This window comes from Leucopleurus acutus (assembly GCF_964270905.1).
Source record: "Leucopleurus acutus genome assembly, chromosome: 6".
Classification (NCBI taxonomy): domain Eukaryota; kingdom Metazoa; phylum Chordata; class Mammalia; order Artiodactyla; family Delphinidae; genus Leucopleurus; species Leucopleurus acutus.
The window spans coordinates 100,547,295-100,565,903 of NC_139149.1; the positions used below are offsets into that span (position 1 = coordinate 100,547,295).

At 58.1% G+C, this 18,609-nt stretch overlaps 1 protein-coding gene across 5 annotated transcripts in view; it reads left to right on the forward strand.

Annotated features, from left to right (window-relative positions):
• Positions 1 to 3,629: 3,629 nt before the first annotated feature.
• The window catches only part of SPEG (striated muscle enriched protein kinase), a gene marked incomplete at both ends in the record, with an annotated part of 55,545 nt that continues 40,565 nt past the window's right edge, over positions 3,630 to 18,609 (forward strand). For 2 of the 5 annotated variants that reach the window (XM_082841242.1, XM_082841243.1), the window contains 6 exons: positions 10,746 to 10,778; positions 11,736 to 11,778; positions 12,705 to 12,734; positions 13,333 to 13,422; positions 13,505 to 13,841; positions 16,947 to 18,247. In XM_082841242.1, the coding sequence (XP_082697368.1) occupies positions 10,746 to 10,778; positions 11,736 to 11,778; positions 12,705 to 12,734; positions 13,333 to 13,422; positions 13,505 to 13,841; positions 16,947 to 18,247 (1,834 nt within the window). Of the gene's footprint in view, positions 4,009 to 10,745; positions 10,779 to 11,735; positions 11,779 to 12,699; positions 12,735 to 13,332; positions 13,423 to 13,504; positions 13,842 to 16,946; positions 18,248 to 18,609 lie in introns of those variants that run through there. The other 3 variants (XM_082841239.1, XM_082841240.1, XM_082841241.1) reach the window with 3 other exon arrangements.

The window sequence follows — 18,609 nt, forward strand, 5'->3', positions numbered from 1 at the left end:
TGAGCCTGTGCTCTAGAGCCTGCGAGCCACAACTACTGAGCCTGCAAGCCACAACTACTGAAGCCCGCGTGCCAAGAGAAGCCACCTTAATGAGAGGCCTGTGCACCGTAAGGAAGAGTAGCCCCTGCTCGTTGCAACTAAAAAGAAAGCCCGCGTGCAGCAACGAAGACCCAATGCAGACATAAATAAATAAATAAATTTATTTATAAAAAAAAGAAAAAGCCATGGCCTACAAGATTCTAGGTTATCTGACCTCTGCTGCTTGCCCGACCTCTTGTCCCTCCAGTCTCCCCGCTCACTCCCTCCAGCCCCGCTGTCCTCCTGGCTCTTCCGGAGCCCACAGGGCCTATCCCACCACTGTCTGAAGCAGTCTTGCCCAGACTTCTACCCCGTTTGCCTCCCTACCCCTTCAAGATTGGCTCAACTGCTCCTAGCCAGGCCAATTCCCATCATCACCCTGTTTGAAAGTGCAAGTCCCCCACTACACTCCCATCTCCCTTATCCTGCTCCATTTTCCCACAATACTCATATTCTTCTAATGATCTCTACCATTTCTTTATTTCTTTATAGTTGTCTCCTTCCTCGAATATAAGCAACATGGGGGCAGGAACCCTCGTCTGTTTTGTTTGCTGCTATTTCTCTAGTGGCTAGCACAGTGCCAGGCACACAGTAGGAACTCAAAAATGTTTGTTGAATGAATGAGTAAACCCTGAGTTGGGCTACCCCCAATTTATAGATGAGGAAGCTGAGGCTTAGAGATGTTAGGTGACTTGATCAAGACCATACAGTTCATTTATTCAACCAACCAGCCAACATTTATTTGCAGACCACCTACTGTTTTCCATGCAAATTTTTGAGGCACTGTGGCAGGAAGTTTTGGATTATTGGTTTTTAAAAACAGTCTTGAATCCTTTGGTCTTGGTGTTCCATCTGCTTACAATGTCTTCCCCCACATTTTTACTTTTTAGAATTCAATTTACATTTAAGAATTCAATTCAGCATCAGTGGTTGCCTGGGTTGGCGGAGGGGGCGAGGTTGATTACAAAGGGGATGCTCCAGCCAATCTTTAGGGTGATGAGACTGTCCTGTACGGTCCTGGGGTAGCAGATGCACAGGTGTCTGCATATGTCAAAACCAGGAGAACTGCACATCACAAAGAGTAAAAGCTTTAATGTATGTAAACTAAAACCAAAGATTTTATTCCTCCAGGCTCTTGGTCCCTGTAGGCATAATTCAGTATTTAAATTGTTTCTTCTCTGCCCTCTCCATGCACACACAGACACAAGCACACTTTGACTTGGGCCTCCCAGAATGACGGGGTGGGGGGCTTGGGGGGGTGAATAAGTACCTTTCTCCATCTAATGACTCCCAGCTCCTCCTTTGACTCCCCCCTACCTTTTCCAGGCTTCATCCCTCAGGGCTCAAGGTCAGGCCTGGGTCTCTCACCTAAACATCTTTTTAAACTTTTTATTTTGTGATAATTGTATATTCACATGCAGTTATGTGAACTAGAAACAATACAAAGGGACTTCCCTGGTGGCCCAGTGATTAAGGCTCCGTGCTCCCAATTCAGGGGGCCCAGGTTCGATCCCTAGTCAGGGAACTAGATCCCACATAACGCAACAAAGAGATCGTATGCTACAACTAAAAGATCCCACATGCTGCAACTAAAAGATCCCACATGCTGCAACGAAGATCCCGCAAGCTGCAACTAAGGCCCGGCGCAGCCAAATAAAAAAATAAATAAATATTTTAAAACAAACCCAATACAGAGAGATCCTGTATATCATTCACCTGTTTTCCCCCAATGGTAACATCTATAGTACAATATCACAACCAGGAAATTGCCATTGATATAGCCCACCTTCTTCAGGTTTTACCAGTTTGCGCACTCAGTGTGTGTGTGTGTGTGTGTGTGTGTGTGTGTGTGTGAACACGTGCATTTAGTTATGTGCAATTTTACTGCATGTGTAGATTCATATGACTACCACCAGTCAAGATACAGACTGTCTCATCACAAAAGTCTCACTTAGACTTTTAAAAGCAGTAATGTCCTATCTTTTTTTTTTTTTTTCATGGCACGCGGGCCTCTCACTGTTGTGGCCTCTCCCATTGCAGAGCAAAGGCTCCGGACGCACAGGCTCAGTGGCCATGGCTCATGGTCCCAGCCGCTCCGCGGCATGTGGGATCTTCCCAGACCGGGGCACGAACCCATGTCCCCTGCATTGGCAGGCAGACTCTCAACCACTGCGCCACCAGGGAAGCCCTTTTTTTTTTTTGTAATGTCCTATCTTGATGTTTCTCAAGGTACAACTCTTAGATGCATCAGAGTCACTGGGCTACTGATGTACCAATTCCTGAGCCCTCCCAGTGCCCCATGTTGAACCTGCACCTCTGGGAGTGGAGCCTGGAAATCTGTATTTTTAACAGAGGCCATATTTTGAGAACCATGGGTCTAACTGCCTTCCACATCTCCCATCTCGAATCCACCCTCCACAACTGTGGCTGCTAGAGGGATCCTTGTAAAGCACAGCTCTGACAACATTAGCCTACTGTTTAACGCCCTGCTGTGGCCCCCATCAGCCATCAGGATAGACACCTTAGCAAGCAAAGGTCCTCTTATCAGGCCGCACCTCTCACCTCCACTCACCTTACCCCACTGCGGTTCAATTCCTCCAAACTCCTCTGATTCTTTTTTTGGCTTCGCCGTGGGGCTTGCGGGATCTTAGTCCCCCAACTAGGGTTCGAACTCCGCGCCCTTGGAAATGAAACCGCCGAGTCCTAACCACTGGACCGCCAGGGAAGTCCCCAAAGTCCTCTGATCCTTAGCACACGTCATCTACTTTCATCATGCTCTGATTTTGGTCACGCGGTTCCCTCTGCCTGGAACATCCTCCCCACTCTTCTCTGCCTGTTGCAACTCTATACAACTACCCATTTTTTACAAATGAGGACTTGGAGGTTGAGAGAGGTTTGATGTCACCCAGTAAGTAAGGGCAGGGAGCCAGTCCACCTGACTCCCTGCTCCAGGTCTTACTGTTCACCACGGCTGTCCTGGAGGCTGGGGGAGGCCACTGGTCCCTCTTCCCCAGGGTCTGCTCACCTCCACTTGGGCCTGCCTGCCCATCTGCCTCTCAGAAGTCTCACCCAGGACCTCCTCTCCCTCTCCCCCAGCCGCGTGGGGCTGGGAATCAGGGGCCTGAGAGGAGGGAGGAAGGGAAATGGGAAGGAGCCCAAGGGTAACCCGACTCCATGAGTGGGTGGCTGGAGGGGGTGGGGCACACCACGGGAGGGGGCTTGGAACACGTCCTCGGGCACCCCGTTAAGCCAAGGCGGGCGATGGGGGCTCCTAGAGGGGGAGAAGGAGCAGAGTGGAGTCCAAATCCCCTCCTCTGCTGCCCCCTCCCTCCACAACTCCCTCGGCAACCCGAGCCGGGGGGCCTAAAAATAGCCCCCGAGGCGCAACCGCGGCCGCCCTGGTGACCTTCTGGGTAGCACAGGCCGAAGGCGGGCGGGCAGCAGGAAGGCAGGGCGCCGGTTCCCCAGGACTCATCTCCCAGGGCAACATCCCCCGGGTGGCCCAGTGGCCGTCCGGTTCCAGCGTCCCCCCAGCCCAACTCGCAGAGACCATGCAGAAAGCCCGGGGCACGCGAGGCGAGGACGCCGGCACGAGGGCACCCCCCAGCCCCGGGGTGCCCCCGAAGAGGGCCAAAGTGGGGGCCGGCGGAGGGGCGGGGGCCGGGGCGCCAGTCTTCCTGCGGCCCCTGAAGGACGCGGCGGTGTCTGCGGGCAGCGACGTGCAGCTCCGGGTGGTGGTGAGCGGGACGCCCCAGCCCAGCCTCAGCTGGTTCCGGGATGGGCAGCTCCTGCCCGCGCCGGCCCCTGAGCCCAGCTGCCTGTGGCTGCGGAGCTGCGGGGCGCGGGATGCCGGAGTGTACAGCTGCAGGGCGCAGAACCAGCGGGGCCAGGCCTCCTGCGAGGCTGTTCTCACAGTGCTGCAGGTCGGAGGTAATGGGGAGGTGGGGGCCAAGCCTGGCAGGGAGGGCCGCCCACAGGTAGAGAAGGGGTACCTGGGCCACACCGGGGAGGTACCTGTTCATCCAGCCTTCTTCTCGCATTTCTGGCTTCTCAGCTGTGCTGACCCAGGAGTGCCCATCAAGAGAAACGTGCAGGGAAAGGGGTGTCAAGGTAGAGAGGCTCCCCACAGAAGGTCAGAGGTTAAGGGTCAGCATTTGGTAAGCAAAGCCTGAGCCTTACCCAGGCGTTTCTGGGAATTCCATAGTGGGAACCCTCCTAGTTTCCCTGTAGAGGGAGGCTTCCTGGGAAAATTGTTTTCATCGGCTCTGATAATTTAGACTGGAGACTTCTAATCAGCCTCTTACAGGCGTGCGCATGTTTGAAGGATGAGGCCAGCTCCCCTGGTGTGCTGCGATGTTGAGGGGATGGGTCAGAACCCCTCACAGTCCACTGCTAGGGCAGGCTGGTGTGGTCAGCACCAGGCCGGTTGGAGGAGGCCAGTGGGTGGACAAGTACGAACAGGGTGCAGAGCATCAGGGAGTAGAGCTAGGGCTGGGGGCTCCTAGGCACGTATGGAGGTGAGTGCTTGAAAATCCACATGCAAGCACGCCCGTGTGCATGTGCGTGTGCACGTACGGGCTGTGCGGGGGTCTGGTGGTACCAGCAGTTGAGAGGTTTGTGGAGTTGGTATAGAAAGTGCATGGGCCATGTGTGTCTGAAGTTCAGAGGGCATGGAAAGGGGATGCTTAGGCCAGTTTTGGGGCCCCAGTCTGTGTGTGTGAAGGGGTGGATTATGCCCACATTCCGGGCCAGAAGGGGAGGGGTACAAGACTGGTCCTGGTGCTCAGGGTCCTGCTGGGGCAGATGTGGGTGCAGGCCAGGGCGGAATCTCCTTGGGTCAGTGTTTGGGCTTCCTTTTTGACTTCCTCAGCCCCAAGCCAGTTCTTCTCTAGGCTGAAGACATAGCCTCAGCAGACTGAGTCTTAAGAAATAGAATGCTGGGCTTCCCTGGTGGCGCAGTGGTTGAGAGTCCGCCTGCCGATACAGGGGACACGGTTTCGTGCCCCGGTCCGGGAAGATCCCACGTGCCGCAAAGCGGCTGGGCCTGTGAGCCATGGCCGCTGAGCCTGCGCATCCGGAGCCTGTGCTCCGCAACAGGAGAGGCCGCAGCAGTGAGAGGCCCGCGTACCGCAAAAAAAAAAAAGAAAGAAAGAAAGAAAGAAACAGAATTCTGAGGAGGTAGGCTGCAGCTGGAGGAGATGGCAAAGAGCTTGGGGTCACTGAGTCTGTCCTGGATATTTTCAAGAGGGAATTCTCACTCCAGCTGGGTAGTGTCATATAGGGTACATCCTTGGGGGCTTAGGGGGAGGCATACCATGCCACCCGGGTTACAGTGGGACTTGGGGGCTCTAGCATCCTGAAGGAACTCAGAAGCTGGAGGGAAAAGAAGGCCGCAGGGCGCAGCTCTGTCAGGAGCTGGAGCAGGGGTTCAGCCTCCCTCTGTCAGCATCTCCACTGTCTCTCTAGCCCCGCCCTGCCCACCCTCCTCTTCAATGACACAGAGTGCCAAGGCTGGCTCCTCTTGGCTGCCTTCGCACCTGGCCAGGTAAAGGCTTTCCTTGCACCCTTCTGGGGTCAGGGGCTGGGGCCCATCCTGGCAGAGCTCTGAGCTGGGGAAGGATTGGACTCCTTGGGGGTCTTTGCTCTGATGCCCTCGGGGGCAAACGGGACTGAAAATAGAACATAAATAAAGGCACAATAGATAGATTGATGAGAATACAACTTGGAGGACAGAGATATTGGGCAGAGAGAGGAAGCGCTGAGAAGGAGCTTGGTGTCATAATGTTTGTTTAGAGTCAGAAAGGACCACAGAGAACCGCAGGTGCAAAGGCTGCCTTTTACAGGTGAGGACACTGTGGTCCAGAGCAGAGGGAGAGGCCATCACTAGCTAACTAGCTGAAAGACAAACAGCTAGTTATGTCCATCCCAGAACTCAGAACCCAGTCCTTTTGGCTTGGGCTCTGGGGGCATGTTACCTCTTAAGTTCTGGAGGGAGGAGAGAGAAAAGGGAAGGGGAGCTGTCCATTGTATGGAGGGTAGCCCGGCCCTGGCCTTTCTGAAGATGAGAGGCTCCTAGCCTGTTCTTGTCCCCCAAAGTGGGGAGAGTGACATCATGCTAGATCTCCCCAGACCCTCTGTAATCCGGGTGGCATGGTTGGCAGAGCTGAGCCCTGGCTGGGCATACCTAGCCAGAGGCCGGGAGGACGGTCTCCAGGCTGCTGTGGCAGAACAGCATGTTTGAAAGGCTGGGGTGAGGAAAAGACCCTGGGTGCTGGGGGACTGGATTGGGGGCCTTTTGCCAGTCATGTTAAAGCAAGAAGAGGGTTGGGCTGCAGCAAGTCACATTTGAGAACTTTTTCATGCTGGTAAAATCTTTGCCCCAAGAGCAGGTTTATAATTATGATTAATTGGTAATAATTCTTAGTAGTATTGATAATTCGTAATAATATGAATAGCTACTATGCCGCTGTGTGGTAGGCAATATGCTATTGTATCCTTTGATATATCATTTAAGTCCCACAGCAACCCTAGGGAAACTGAGGCCCAGAGGGATTAAATGAAGCATCTTGGTTGTACTGATAGGAGGTGGCAAGGCAGGGATGGAAGCCTGGGTCTGTCTCACTGCAAAGAACCACATGCTTATTAACTACTATGCCCCTCCAACATGATTGGCAAGTGAGGGGCTTTGCTTTGGTGATGTTGGGGGACTGACTGGGTGAGTCTGTCTTCCTCTTCTTCCTATTGCCCGCCCTCCACCAGTCCCTGCCTAGTGACAGGTCCTGGTCAAGGTCAGTTGGGCAGGCAGCTCAGCATTGCTCAGACTTACTCATGGAAAACTTTCTTGGTTGGGATCAACAGCAGGAGGACTTCAGGGTTCTCGAGGAAGTCCAGCCAAGACCTGGCTACAGAGGGAAGAAGGCTGTATCCTGGCTGGGATTGCTGTCTGGCTCGGCAAGACAGGGTGAAGCTAAGGTTCCTGGCGCTCCTGAAGCCTGAGATGTTAGCTCAGGGATAGAGGGATGTTGGCACGGCTGGGGGAGGCTGGGGCCTTGAGGAGACAAGAGGGCTGCAGGCAGGAGAGTCTGGAGGATGGGAAACAGGAGGGTGGGATTTGGGGTGCAGAAATGAGGAAAGACCAGAAATAGTGAAGACGGCAGAGATGCAGAATACTTGCAGAATATGTCACATGTGTAAAGCACCCTATCTCATTTTGGTATTTAAACTTCTAAGCCCCAGGTTACTGTTATGACCATTATATGTAGAAGAAAACTGGGGTTCAAAGAGGGAATTTACCCCAGGTTACATGGCTAGTGAGCTGGCAGGACCAGATCTGAAAGCTGGGTTTCTGGGTCTAGGTCCACAGTGCCTGTCCTCAGAAAGAGAAGTGTGGGAAGACTGAGGCAGGGATCTGTCATCCTGACCATCCTTCTGTCAATATCCCCAAAGCCATCTTCTGCCTCAGTCTCCAAGATAGGCAGGCATGCTTCTCTCTCAAAACATCAGGCTCCCACTTGCATGGGCTAAGGAGCCATGTGCCAATCAAGTAACCAGAGCAAGCGCCACCATTAAAGCTTGGGGCATGTGTGACCGGAGCAGGAAACCTGCACTGAAGGATGGGGGGTGAGGAGGAGAGAGCACAGCCACGGGGGGGCCCAAGCTGGCGATGCTCACCGTGTTTGGCAGTTGGAAGTCTCATAGCCAGGGCCTGGGAGACCCTGGTGCCAATCAGAAGGGCCAGAGGTCAACAGATGGTAGTGAGCCAAGCAGGGGACTTGAAGGCATGGAGAGGAGAGATTAGAGAGAAGGAGAGAAGGCCAATTAGCAAAGGAAAGGTGGTGAATACACCAGGAACTGCATGCGGGTAGATTGTGCAGTGTCATCTTTTTCACCTACAGTGTGGAATGTCCGGATGAAAAGCCAGGAGGAAACTAGTATGGAGTTGGGAACGGGTATTTACAGTGGCCCCCTTCATTCATGCCAAGCCCTAATTAGGGAGAGGAGGAGGGGCCAGAGAGAGAGCCGTGAGGAGTCCTGGGAAGGAAGAAAGGGAAGAACAGAGAGCGCATGAAGTTAGCCAAAGCCGGTGCAGGAGAACTTTCCTGAAGTTAAGGCAGGCCCTCCCAGGAAGATCCCAAGTGGAAAGTAAGATTGTCACTTCTCCAGTTTCTGGAAACGGGTCTGCGTCAGAACAGAGGAGGAAGGCTGGAGAATGAGCTGCTCCGGGAAGATTTACAGTCCCCATCCCCCCATCCCCATCCTGTCCGCCGCTGCTCTGTCGCCCCTTCCCATGTGTATTGAGTGCCCACCGTGTGCCAGTCACTGTGCTAGGTGCTTGAGATTTATAAGTGGGGGGGCGGGAGGGGGAAGACCAAAATTCTTGTCCTCGTAGAGATGACATTCTAGGGAGGGGACACAGCTTATATGCAATAAACAATAAATATGTGAAAATGATATAGTATGTCAGAAATACAGAGCTGGGTAAGCAGGAGGAAGGAAGGGAGAAGACTGAAGCAAGGCAGGAGAGAGAGGGGAGTGGGGGTCTGGCTCAGAGGAGGGTCTGTGTGAGAGATGAGGCATGGCATGACGACGGGTTTTCTCTGGTTAAGGAGAAATGCTGGCGGGGCAGAAGTTGGAAGTCTGGTTTCGGGAAATGGCGGGGGAGCCCAGCTGCCCAGCCTTGGAGGGAAATGGGACATTCTGGGACCAGCTGGGGCCCCGAGAGCGTGCCCCAGGCTGGCCTATGTGGGTGAGCAGTGCAGGCCCAGAGCAGGAACCCAGAATCTCATGGGCCTCTCCTCGGCCCAGCTGTCCCGTCACTCACGCCTGCTGCCCATTGGTTATTTTTGCTATGGAATGTGCCAGCCCCTCGGATTCTCCTGGGCAACAGGGGCTCAAGTTACTCCCTCTCCTCACTCAGCTCCCCCATCTGTGAGTGGGTGTGTTTGGGGGTGGGCAGGGAAAGCGCCTGTGTGAGTCCAGGGTCCTCTGGTTGCAACTGATGTGGACATGCACATGTACCCTCTCATTGCACGTCCTGTGCGTGTGTCTGTAGGCGCAACCTCTGCTTCTGGGGGTCTGGGAAACAGGACCACCTGTAGGCACTGAGATTATACAAGACATGACCTAAAACTTTAAAGGGCCACAAACTCAAATAACTTCAGGAGCCAAGTAGAAACTGAAAAGGAGCGAGCTGCAGTTGTCAGCAGCTGAATTTGAGCGTGTTTGCCGTGCAAAATATTGGGCAGGCTGAACAAAACTCATCAGTTGGCTCTGTATTTATTTTGGACCCATGCTTTAAAGAAAAAAAGTTAGGCGTCCCACTGACCAATCAGCACATGAGGCTTTATGGGACAGTGGTCAGTAACTCAGTCACAGTGCCTGGGTTAGAATCCTGGTCTCCCAGTTACCGGCTCTGTGACCTTGGGCAAGTAACTTCTCTGTGCCTCCGTGCACAGATTAAATGAGTTTATTTATATCAAGTGCCTAGGACATTGCTCAGTACATACTAAGCATGCTGTCAGCATTAATGATGATGACTTAGTAGTCACATCTCAGAAACCAGATTGGCATTACTTGTGCAGGCTGGGGTGGGAATTCGGATCTGGGGACCCATGGAGGCACAGAACCTGTGTGGCTTTGGCTAAGTGATAGGACTTCTCTGAGCCTTAGTCACTTATCAGTTAAATGGAGTCAGTTACACGTTCATAAGGGTTTCAAGCTCACCGTCTTGTTGTCAATAAGGTAACGTTTATAAAGTGCCTGGCATTTAATAAATGCTTAAGAAACTTAGTTATAATGATTGTTGGGGCGGGTAGTTTTGTGTAGGCAACATATGCATGGTACCAAATGAGAGGAGGACAAAGGAAATTTGGTGAGTGTGCTCACCTGTGAATGAGAAGGTGGGTTATATGTGTGAATAATAGGAGCATCTCTGGGCACCTTAGCTCGTGTGTGTGTGTGTGTGTGTGTGTGTGTGTGTGTGCGCGCGCGCGCCAAGATGCACAAAGTACCTATCATCACGGAACTCGAGGGCCCTCTCTGGCTTTCCTAAGCAGCCTGGGGGGATTCGCATTCTGGGTACATGTCACTACGAGGATCCTTGCCCTGTGTATGATCTGAGCGCCCCCGCCCGGCGCCACTGCCCTGCGGCGTGTTGGGTACTGCCTAGAAAGGCTGACGCGTGCGCATGTTTGTGGAGTGAGCCAGTGGAGATGCGGCTGACCTTCCGGAGCAGCCCCGCGGGAGGCGGGTGGGGGTGGTGTGGACGCCGCGTTGGGCGGCCAATGAGAGAGTGGCCCGAACTCTCCTAGGGGCCACTGCACCCCTTTCTGTGCCTCAGTTTCCCCAAGTGCCGATGCGGGGCGGGGGGGCCGCGAGGCAGGTGATCGTCGCCCCAGGGGACGCAGGGGAGCAGGCGAGGGAAGGGGCGTCCGGTGGGGGGGGTGCGGGCTGGCGGGGGAAGGGCCGGCTCCGGCCGCCGCCGCCGCCGCCACTGCCGCCTTGCCCCTGCCTGGGCTCCCGCGGCCCCAGGCTCCTTCCGCCACCGGCGCCGGCCCCCGCCCGCTCCCCGCCTGCTCCACGCCTCGCCCCCGGCCCCGCCTCCGACTCCGCCCCGCCCCCGCCCGTCCCCTCCTCGCCCGGCCGCCGGCCCGGCCCCCTCCCCCGCCATGAAGAAGCTGTGGGTGAAGAAGCGTTTCCAGGTGAGGGCTCTGGGGGCGGGCGGCGCAGGGAGGGGGCAGGAAGGTCTGGGCGCCCCGGAGGGAGGGCGGGTCGCCGCGGCCGGGCCCGGGGAGGGGGCGCCGGAGCCGCACCTGCCCAATCCCGGTCCCCGAGGCCGCGGGCCGGGCGCGCTCCGGGGGGGCTCCCCAGCCTGCGTCAGGCCCCTCCCATCGCCCAAGCGCAGACCCCTTCAGCGCCCGCGACCCCCGCGACCACCGGGGAGGCCCCCGCAGCAGCCCTCGGCGTGGAGCGCCCACGGGCTTCTGTGCCACCTCTCGTCTCTGTTCAACCCCTGGCCCCCGCCTGGCTCTCCCCAGCCCCCAACTCCGGAGCCTTCCATCTTCCGGTGCTCCTGAAAGCACCGCGCAGGGATCTGCGCTGAGCTCAATGCATTCCCCAAACCCTGCCCCGTCCTCCGCGGACCCGGGCCTCCTTTCTGCTTTCGTGAGGCTCCGGCCCTTTGGGAGATCTTGCCCTCTGCCCCTTCATCACCCTCCCTTGCCCTCTTGACACCTATCCCAGATGTCTGTCCTTGCCCCAGCAGGAATCTGTGTCCTGGTCCCTCCATCTCTCAGTCATCCAAGCATGTTCCCCCCACCCACCTCAGTCTCTTCCTTCACATCAGTCAGCCTCTGTCTCTGGGGGGTGTCGCTCAGGTCCCCAGTCCTCTGTCCAGCCTTTGGCCCTTAGTCCTCTCTCCTTCCTCCCCGCTCCTCCCCAGAGGCATGCTGGAGCTCCAGCCGGGAGGGCTGACAGGCAAGGAAGAGTGGAGACATTCCATACGGGGGAAGCTAGCTGCCCGAGGTCTCTTCCACTTCCCCCACCCACATTGGCCCCTGGAATGACTTTCTGTTTGATATAGCGGTTTGGACGAGAGGTATAGGGAGGTCAGGAGCAAGCCTTCCCCTCAACAACTCATTCTGGCTTTTCTCTTTCAGAAAACCGGCCACTCCCGCCGGGCCTTTGGCCGACTCACCCATGGTGCGTGGACCATGAGCTGCCTGCTGTAACCCATGAGCACTCCTCCTCTCGGTTCATGTCCCTTCATGAGGCACCCAGGCCTTGAAGATGGCCCATGAGATGCGGGACCCCCCACATGCCCACACTCACCCACTCACCCAAGAAGGCCCCTTGCAGCTGAGAGAGGGCCTAGCAATGGGGGTGAGGGGTTAGCTGGCACACCCCGTCATGGGCCTGGGCTTACTGTTCTCCATCTGTGGGCCCTGTGGGGATGAGTTCAGTGCCATGCTCCTATAACCAGTACACGGCTCCTGCTTGTCGTGGCACCTGGGGAGAAACTGAGGCACAGAACCTGATAGAATTTGGGGAAGTTAAAAAATGTGCCCAGGAAACTTTGCTCCTAGCCTGACTACATTTCTGAGGACCATTCAGCAGTAGAAGAGAGAGATCGGGAAGAGGGTGTCTGTCACATCATGATGCAGAACAGATGGGGAGGTTTGTTTGAAAGGAGAGGTCACATGCAGATGCACAATGCAGATATTGTAATAGAGGGTGGGCCTGACCCTTAATGGGAGGCCTGGGTCTGTGGCTGGGCCGAGCACAAGTAGGTGTGTGTATGTGTGTCCATGTGTGTGTGTGTGGCCAGTGGGAGCACCAGTGAAAGTGCCAAGGATGCCAGGTCGCTTGGGTAGTTAGTCGAAGAATCCGCCGAAGCACATGGGCTCCCCAGTGCGGGGCCCCGTGGAGCCTGCAGGCAGTCAGTGGATGAGAGATGCTTTGCCCATCCCAGGTGTCTCCCTCCCCCCACTTCCATCCCAACAGGGCAGCTCTGGGCACTGGGTAGCCTCATGGCCCCTCTGTCCTGCCTGCCCACCGTGCCCTGCCCCACAAACCCTCTGATAACAGTCTGTCCATGTCTCTCTCCTGCTGCTCCTATGGAAGCGAAGTTTTCCGCTCCTGCAGAAAGCAAAGTTACGGTAGGAAACTGGCTCCTGCCCTAGCCCTCCACTTCCCCACTTCCCTGCGCGACCCCGGCCTCTCCTCACCCTGCCTCAGCTGCACCCTGATGTGTTCCGGCTGGTTTGGGGTGGAGGACAGGCTCGCCCTGCGGTTGGTCGAGTGCCCTGACAGTACGACTCTGAGGTGACTCCCCTTTGTTCCTGGGGTGCCAGGACCCAGAATTTAGAGCCTTGGAACCTAGGACCTTATTATTTGGGGGGCTGCACAGGAACTTAAGTTATCACTGGCAGGGGAGGAGGGAGAGGGGCTGCAGCCCGCAGTCCCCTAAGTGGCCGGGAGGGGGGACTGTAGGTAGCTTTGAGGGCACCACCAGGGAGGCAAGGGTGAGGAGCCAGGGCCCCAGAGATGGAGCCAGGGGACTGGCATGGGAGGGGTCACCCTGCGCCTCTCAGGATGGGCAGCGGGATGTGGGGAGAAAAGGGGGGGAGGAGATAGATGCTGGAAGCCCTGCTGGTGGCGATACGGAGCCTCCTGTGGGGGAGGCAGGAGGTGACAGAGGGAAGAGTTGGAGTCGGAGGGAGGGAGCCCTGCCCACACAGACCCCTTCTGCTCCAGACTCGGAGACGGGCGAGGATGACATCAGCGACGTGCAGGGGACCCAGCGCCTGGAGCTTCGGGATGACGGGGCCTTCAGCACCCCAACGGGTGAGCTCTCTGGGGCGCTCACAGAGCCGGCAGGCGGCCTTCCCACAAGAGGTGTCTCGCTTCACTGTGCTCCTTTCTCTAGGCGGCTCCGACACCCTGGTGGGCACCTCCCTGGACACACCCCCGACCTCCGTGACAGGCACCTCAGAGGAGCAAGTGAGCTGGTGGGGCAGCGGGCAGACGGTCCTGGAACAGGAAGCGGGCAGCAGGGGTGGCACCCGCCGCCACCTGGGCAGCCCAAGGCAAGCACAGGCAACCGGGGCCGGGCCACGGCACCTGGGGGTGGAGCCGCTGGTACGGGCGTCTCGAGCTAATCTGGTGGGCGCAAGCTGGGGGTCAGAGGATAGCCTTTCGGTGGCCAGTGACCTGTACGGCAGCGCATTCAGCCTGTACAGAGGACGGGCGCTCTCGATCCACGTGTAAGTAATGGCCTCACCTGGGCCCGCACTGTCCCACCTTACCATGCCGTCCTGCACTGCCCCTCACTGCTCGTCAGCCTCCACCCCCCCATCCCCTGCACCATCCATCCCTCTGTGCACTTCTCCACCCCCCCCACCCCGACTGCTTCCACTCCTGGCCCCAGCCACCCACTCTTGTCTTCCCACACGGCTCCATCCTCCTCCTGTGCCGTCACCACCCACACCCTCCTGCTGCCACCTGTCCTGGCTCACTGTGCCATCTCCATGGTCTCGTGGACCCCTCTCTGCCTTCCTCGTCTCCTCCAAAATCTCCACTCTCCCGGGGGCCCTCTCCTGCCTCGCCCGTTCAGGCTCCAGTTGTCCCCAGGATCCCCCCCCACCAGGGGCCCCCTCCGTGCCTGCTGTCTCAGCAGCTGCTGCCTTTTCATCTCTCTGCACATTCCTGTTCCCATGTGGGCCTTTTTCTGGGAGGAACTGAACCTTTCCGCACGGCAGCTCCCGGGAGAGCAGGAGGGAGCAAAAGAACACAACCAGGAGACAGAAGCGAGCGAGGCGGCCAGGGGGTAGTTGGGGCCAGGGGCCTGGGAAAGCAGGGGGATGTGAGGTGCGTGGAAGGCAGGGGGCTGGGGCAGGGAGGAATGGCGGCGATGGCGGGGGCCTAGGGTGGAGGCAGAGGGCTGGAGTGATGGAGGTGGCGGCATGTGAGGATCTTGCGGGAGACGCCCAAGGGTGGGGTTGAAGGTTGTCCTGGTAGGCGGGAGGTGAGGAGCAGAGGTGTTGAAGGCATTGCAGCCATTTTTGGAGATTTGAGGCCGGCAGATACAGGAGGGAGTGCTATGGTAGAAGAGGGGAGTGGCTGATGAGAGAGGTATTAGGGGGCATTTGGGGAGCCGATGGGGGGCCTGATTCGTGATGGGTATGGGTGTGGGGGGGAGGTACCATCACGGAGGAGAAAGAAGGGGCCTGGTGGGGGGAGGCGTCTGTGAGAGTGGCTGAGCTTGCTAGTGGTAGGCAGGGGAGAGGTCTCGGGCAGGCGCAGGGGAGGCGCCCTTGCTTTATCTGGTTGGCGTTAGCCAGGCACTCCCGTGCCCTGGACTTGCCTTTTCCTTCCCTGCCTTTCTTTGCCAGGCCCCAGCCTGAGCCTGGAGTTGCTATGGCAACTTCGGAGGAACCCATTTCCTTAGTGATATCTGTGGTACAGAGGCTGGTCTAGAGCTCGAAACTGCCGGCAACAGGCCTCCTCTGCTGTCCCCAATTTCTCTCCATGCCTCACCCAGTTCCCAGAGGCCATTCCTCAGGGACTTTGTTGTCCCTCCCCCAGAGTAGACTCTGCCTCCCTGTAGGTGGCTGGCTGAGGTTCTGCTCCCTAGGGCACTCTGGATTGCATCCCCGCCCCCCATCAGAGGTGAGGTCTGCAGTGTAGGTGGCTGACCCGGGTAGTTTAAAACACTCGGCCATCCCTAGAACTTCTGCTCTTGGCCAGTACCGTACTATTTCTCCTCCCTTCTGTGCTGCCAAAATCCCATTTTGCAGGGAACAAGGGCTCAGAAGCCAGACTACCTGGGTTTCAACCTAGCACCAACCATTTACTAGCTGTGTCACCTAAGTAAGGCACCTCACCTCTTTAAGCCTGTTTCTTCATCTGTAAATGGAGATAATAACAGTCCTGTCGCAAAGGACTGTTGTGAGGATTAAATGACTCAGTGCATTTTAAGCATTCAGTACATGCCTGACACATGATAAGTACTCAGGGAGCCACTTCATAAGTTTTTTTGTTTGTTTGTTTTATAAATTTATTTATTTATTTTTGGCTGCGTTGGGTCTTCGTTGCTGCACACGGGCTTTCTCTAGTTGGCGGCGAGTGGGGGCTAGTCTTCCTTGCGGTGCGCGGGCTTCTCACTGTGGTGGCTTCTCTTGTTGCGGAGCACGGGCTCTAGGTGCGCGGGCTTCAGTAGTTGCGACTCGCAGGCTCTACAGCACAGGCTCAGTAGTTGTGGCGCACAGGCTTAGTTGCTCTGCAGCATGTGGGATCTTCCTGGACCAGGGCTCGAACCCGTGCCCCCTGCATTGGCAGGTGGATTCTTAACCACTGCGCCGCCAGAGAAGTCCCCATAAGTTTTCCTTAAGCTGTCTCTTATGTGTTAGGTATGACGCTAATATCTCAGATTCCTTTTCTTGCTAATTTCTATGCTTGATGTGCCCCTAAGAGTCCAGATGGGGGAAACTGAAGCCCAGCTCTTGGGCATCAAAGCTCTGCAGGTGAGAGGGGCACTCTGGGCTGACCAGCTCCTTCCCTCCTCCTCTTCTCCCACACCCACTGTTCAGGGCCACGCAATAGTTATTCGGGAGCTGAGTTATTCCGGAGCATACCCCTCCGGCGACTTTCTGTGTTTCTTAGGGGGGTTTCCAAGGGCTCAAGGTAACTTTCCCAGGGACAGGACAGAGTCAAAGCCCTGTACTGGGGGCAGATTTATCAAAGGGAACAGGAACCTGGGTTTCCCACTCCAGGGACCCCAACTGCCTGCCACCTGCTGTTAGCACTGCTGAGGGGCTCAGGTCTGAGGAGGTGCTAGGCAATCTCAGGGATAAGGGCATTGCTCCTGGAAAGCTTATGCCTGTTCTTCCAGGGGCTCGGTGAAGGGGGTATGTCCTGCTGAGGATGGGCAGGGCTGTGGGGGCCAGCTGGGGGCAGGAATGAGTGGGAGGCTGCATTCCTGAGGGGGCCCCTCCCCACCCAGCCCTCCTGCCTTCCCTCACCCACTTCATCCTTCGGGTCCTAAGCCTCATTCTTTTCTCTCCCACCACTCAGTTCTGTTTCTGCTGTTTCCCAGCTTCTGGGGCTGGGGGGAGGGGGCTGGCCAGAGCCCCTGGGACTGAGTCTGTACCTGGACCCAGCCACCAGCCCAATGTTCCGGTGCCAGAGCTGCCAGCCTCTCCCCAGCACCTGCTCTGGCTGTGCCTTCCTCTTGGGGGGGGGGAGGAGGGGCTGGCCCATGTCACCCCCAAGCCTTCCCAGCATGCCCACCACCCGATTCCTGTCACGACCTGAAGGTCTAGGAGGGGAGGCCCCTGAATCTTCTGCCCCTCTTCGTCTTGGTCCTGCAGCAGTCTCCCTCAGAGCGGATTGCACAGGGAGGAGCCTGACCTTCAGCCTCAGCCGGCCAGCGAAGCCCCCAGTCGCCCGGCCCTCCCGCCTCCCTCCAAATCCGCGCTGCTGCGCCCACCGTCCCCTCGGGTGGGTAAGCGGCCCCCACCGGGACCCGGAGCCCAGCCCCCAGGCCCCCCGCAACCACCCCACCGGCGCACCCGGGAGCCGGTGCCGCCCGAGGACGCCACCGCCGAAGAGAAGCGAGGGAAAAAGTCCAAGTCTTCGGGGCCCTCGCTAGCGGGCACAGCGGAGTCCCGGCCCCAGACGCCCCTGAGCGAGGCCTCGGGCCGCCAGTCGGCGCTGGGCCGCTCGCCGAGGCTGGTGCGCGCCGGCTCCCGCATCCTGGACAAGCTGCAGTTCTTCGAGGAGCGCCGGCGCAGCCTGGAGCGCAGCGACTCACCGCCGGCGCCCCTGCGGCCCTGGGTGCCCCTGCGCAAGGCCCGCTCGCTAGAGCAGCCCAAGTCCGAGGGCGGCGGGCCGTGGGGCACGCCCGGGGCCTCGCAGGAGGAGCTGCGAGCGCCGGCGGGCAGCGTGGCCGAGCAGCGACGCCTGTTCCGGCAGAAGGCAGCCTCCCTGGACGAGCGCACGCGGCAGCGCAGCCAGGCCTCTGACGTCGAGCTGCGCCTCGCCCAGGAGCTGGGCCGCATCCGCCGCTCCGCGTCGCGAGAGGAGCTGGTGCGCTCGCACAAGTCCCTGCGCGCCACGTTGCAGCGCGCTCCGTCCCCTCGAGAGCCCGGCGAGCCGCCACTCTTCTCCCAACCCTCCATCCCCAAGACCCCGCGGGCCTTGAGCCCCGCCGCCGCCCAGCCGCCCCCTCCCAGTGTCGCGGGGAAGCCCGGGGATGAGCCAGGGAGGCCCCGGAGCCGCGGGCCAGCGGGCAGGACGGAGCCGGGGGAAGGCCCGCAGCAGGAGGTTAAGCGCCGGGACCAGTTCCCGCTGACCCGGGGCAGAGCCATCCAGGAGTGCCGGAGCCCCGTGCCGTCCCCGGCCGCCGATCTCCCCGAGACCAGGACGAAAGCGCCCCCGGGTCGGAAGCGGGAACCCCCGCCACAGGCCGTGCGCTTCCTGCCCTGGGCCACGCCGGGCCAGGAGGGCGCTGCTGTGCCCCAGACCTTGGAGAAGAACAGGGCGGGACCTGAGGCCGAGAAGAGGCTGCGCAGAGGGCCGGAGGAGGACGGCCCTTGGGGGGCCTGGGACCGCCGAGGGGCCCGCAGTCAGGGCAGAGGTCGCCGGGCCCGGCCCACCTCGCCTGAGCTCGGTAAGGCCTCGGGGAGGGTAGAAGAGGTGCTGAGACCTGGGTGGAAGCGTGTCTGGGAAGAGCGAGGCTGCTAGGCAGCTGCAAGGGTGCAGTGTCCCAGGATAGGCATGGACCCAGGTTCGAGTTTGAATGAAGGATTGTGAAGGCCCCTTGTGTATAACCTGCCCGCTGGTGACGCAGTGTGAGAGTGTTTTGTTGGAGGCTGGGCGGAGCCGAGGTGTGAGTAGAGACCTGGTGCCCAGTGTTTGCTATAGGCCCCCTGAGTCCAGTGGCCTGCTGGCCCTAATGGTGGGGGGAGGTACTGTGGGAACCTAAGGAGCCCCTCCACCCCCCACCCCTCTGTGGGGGAAGAGACAGAAGCC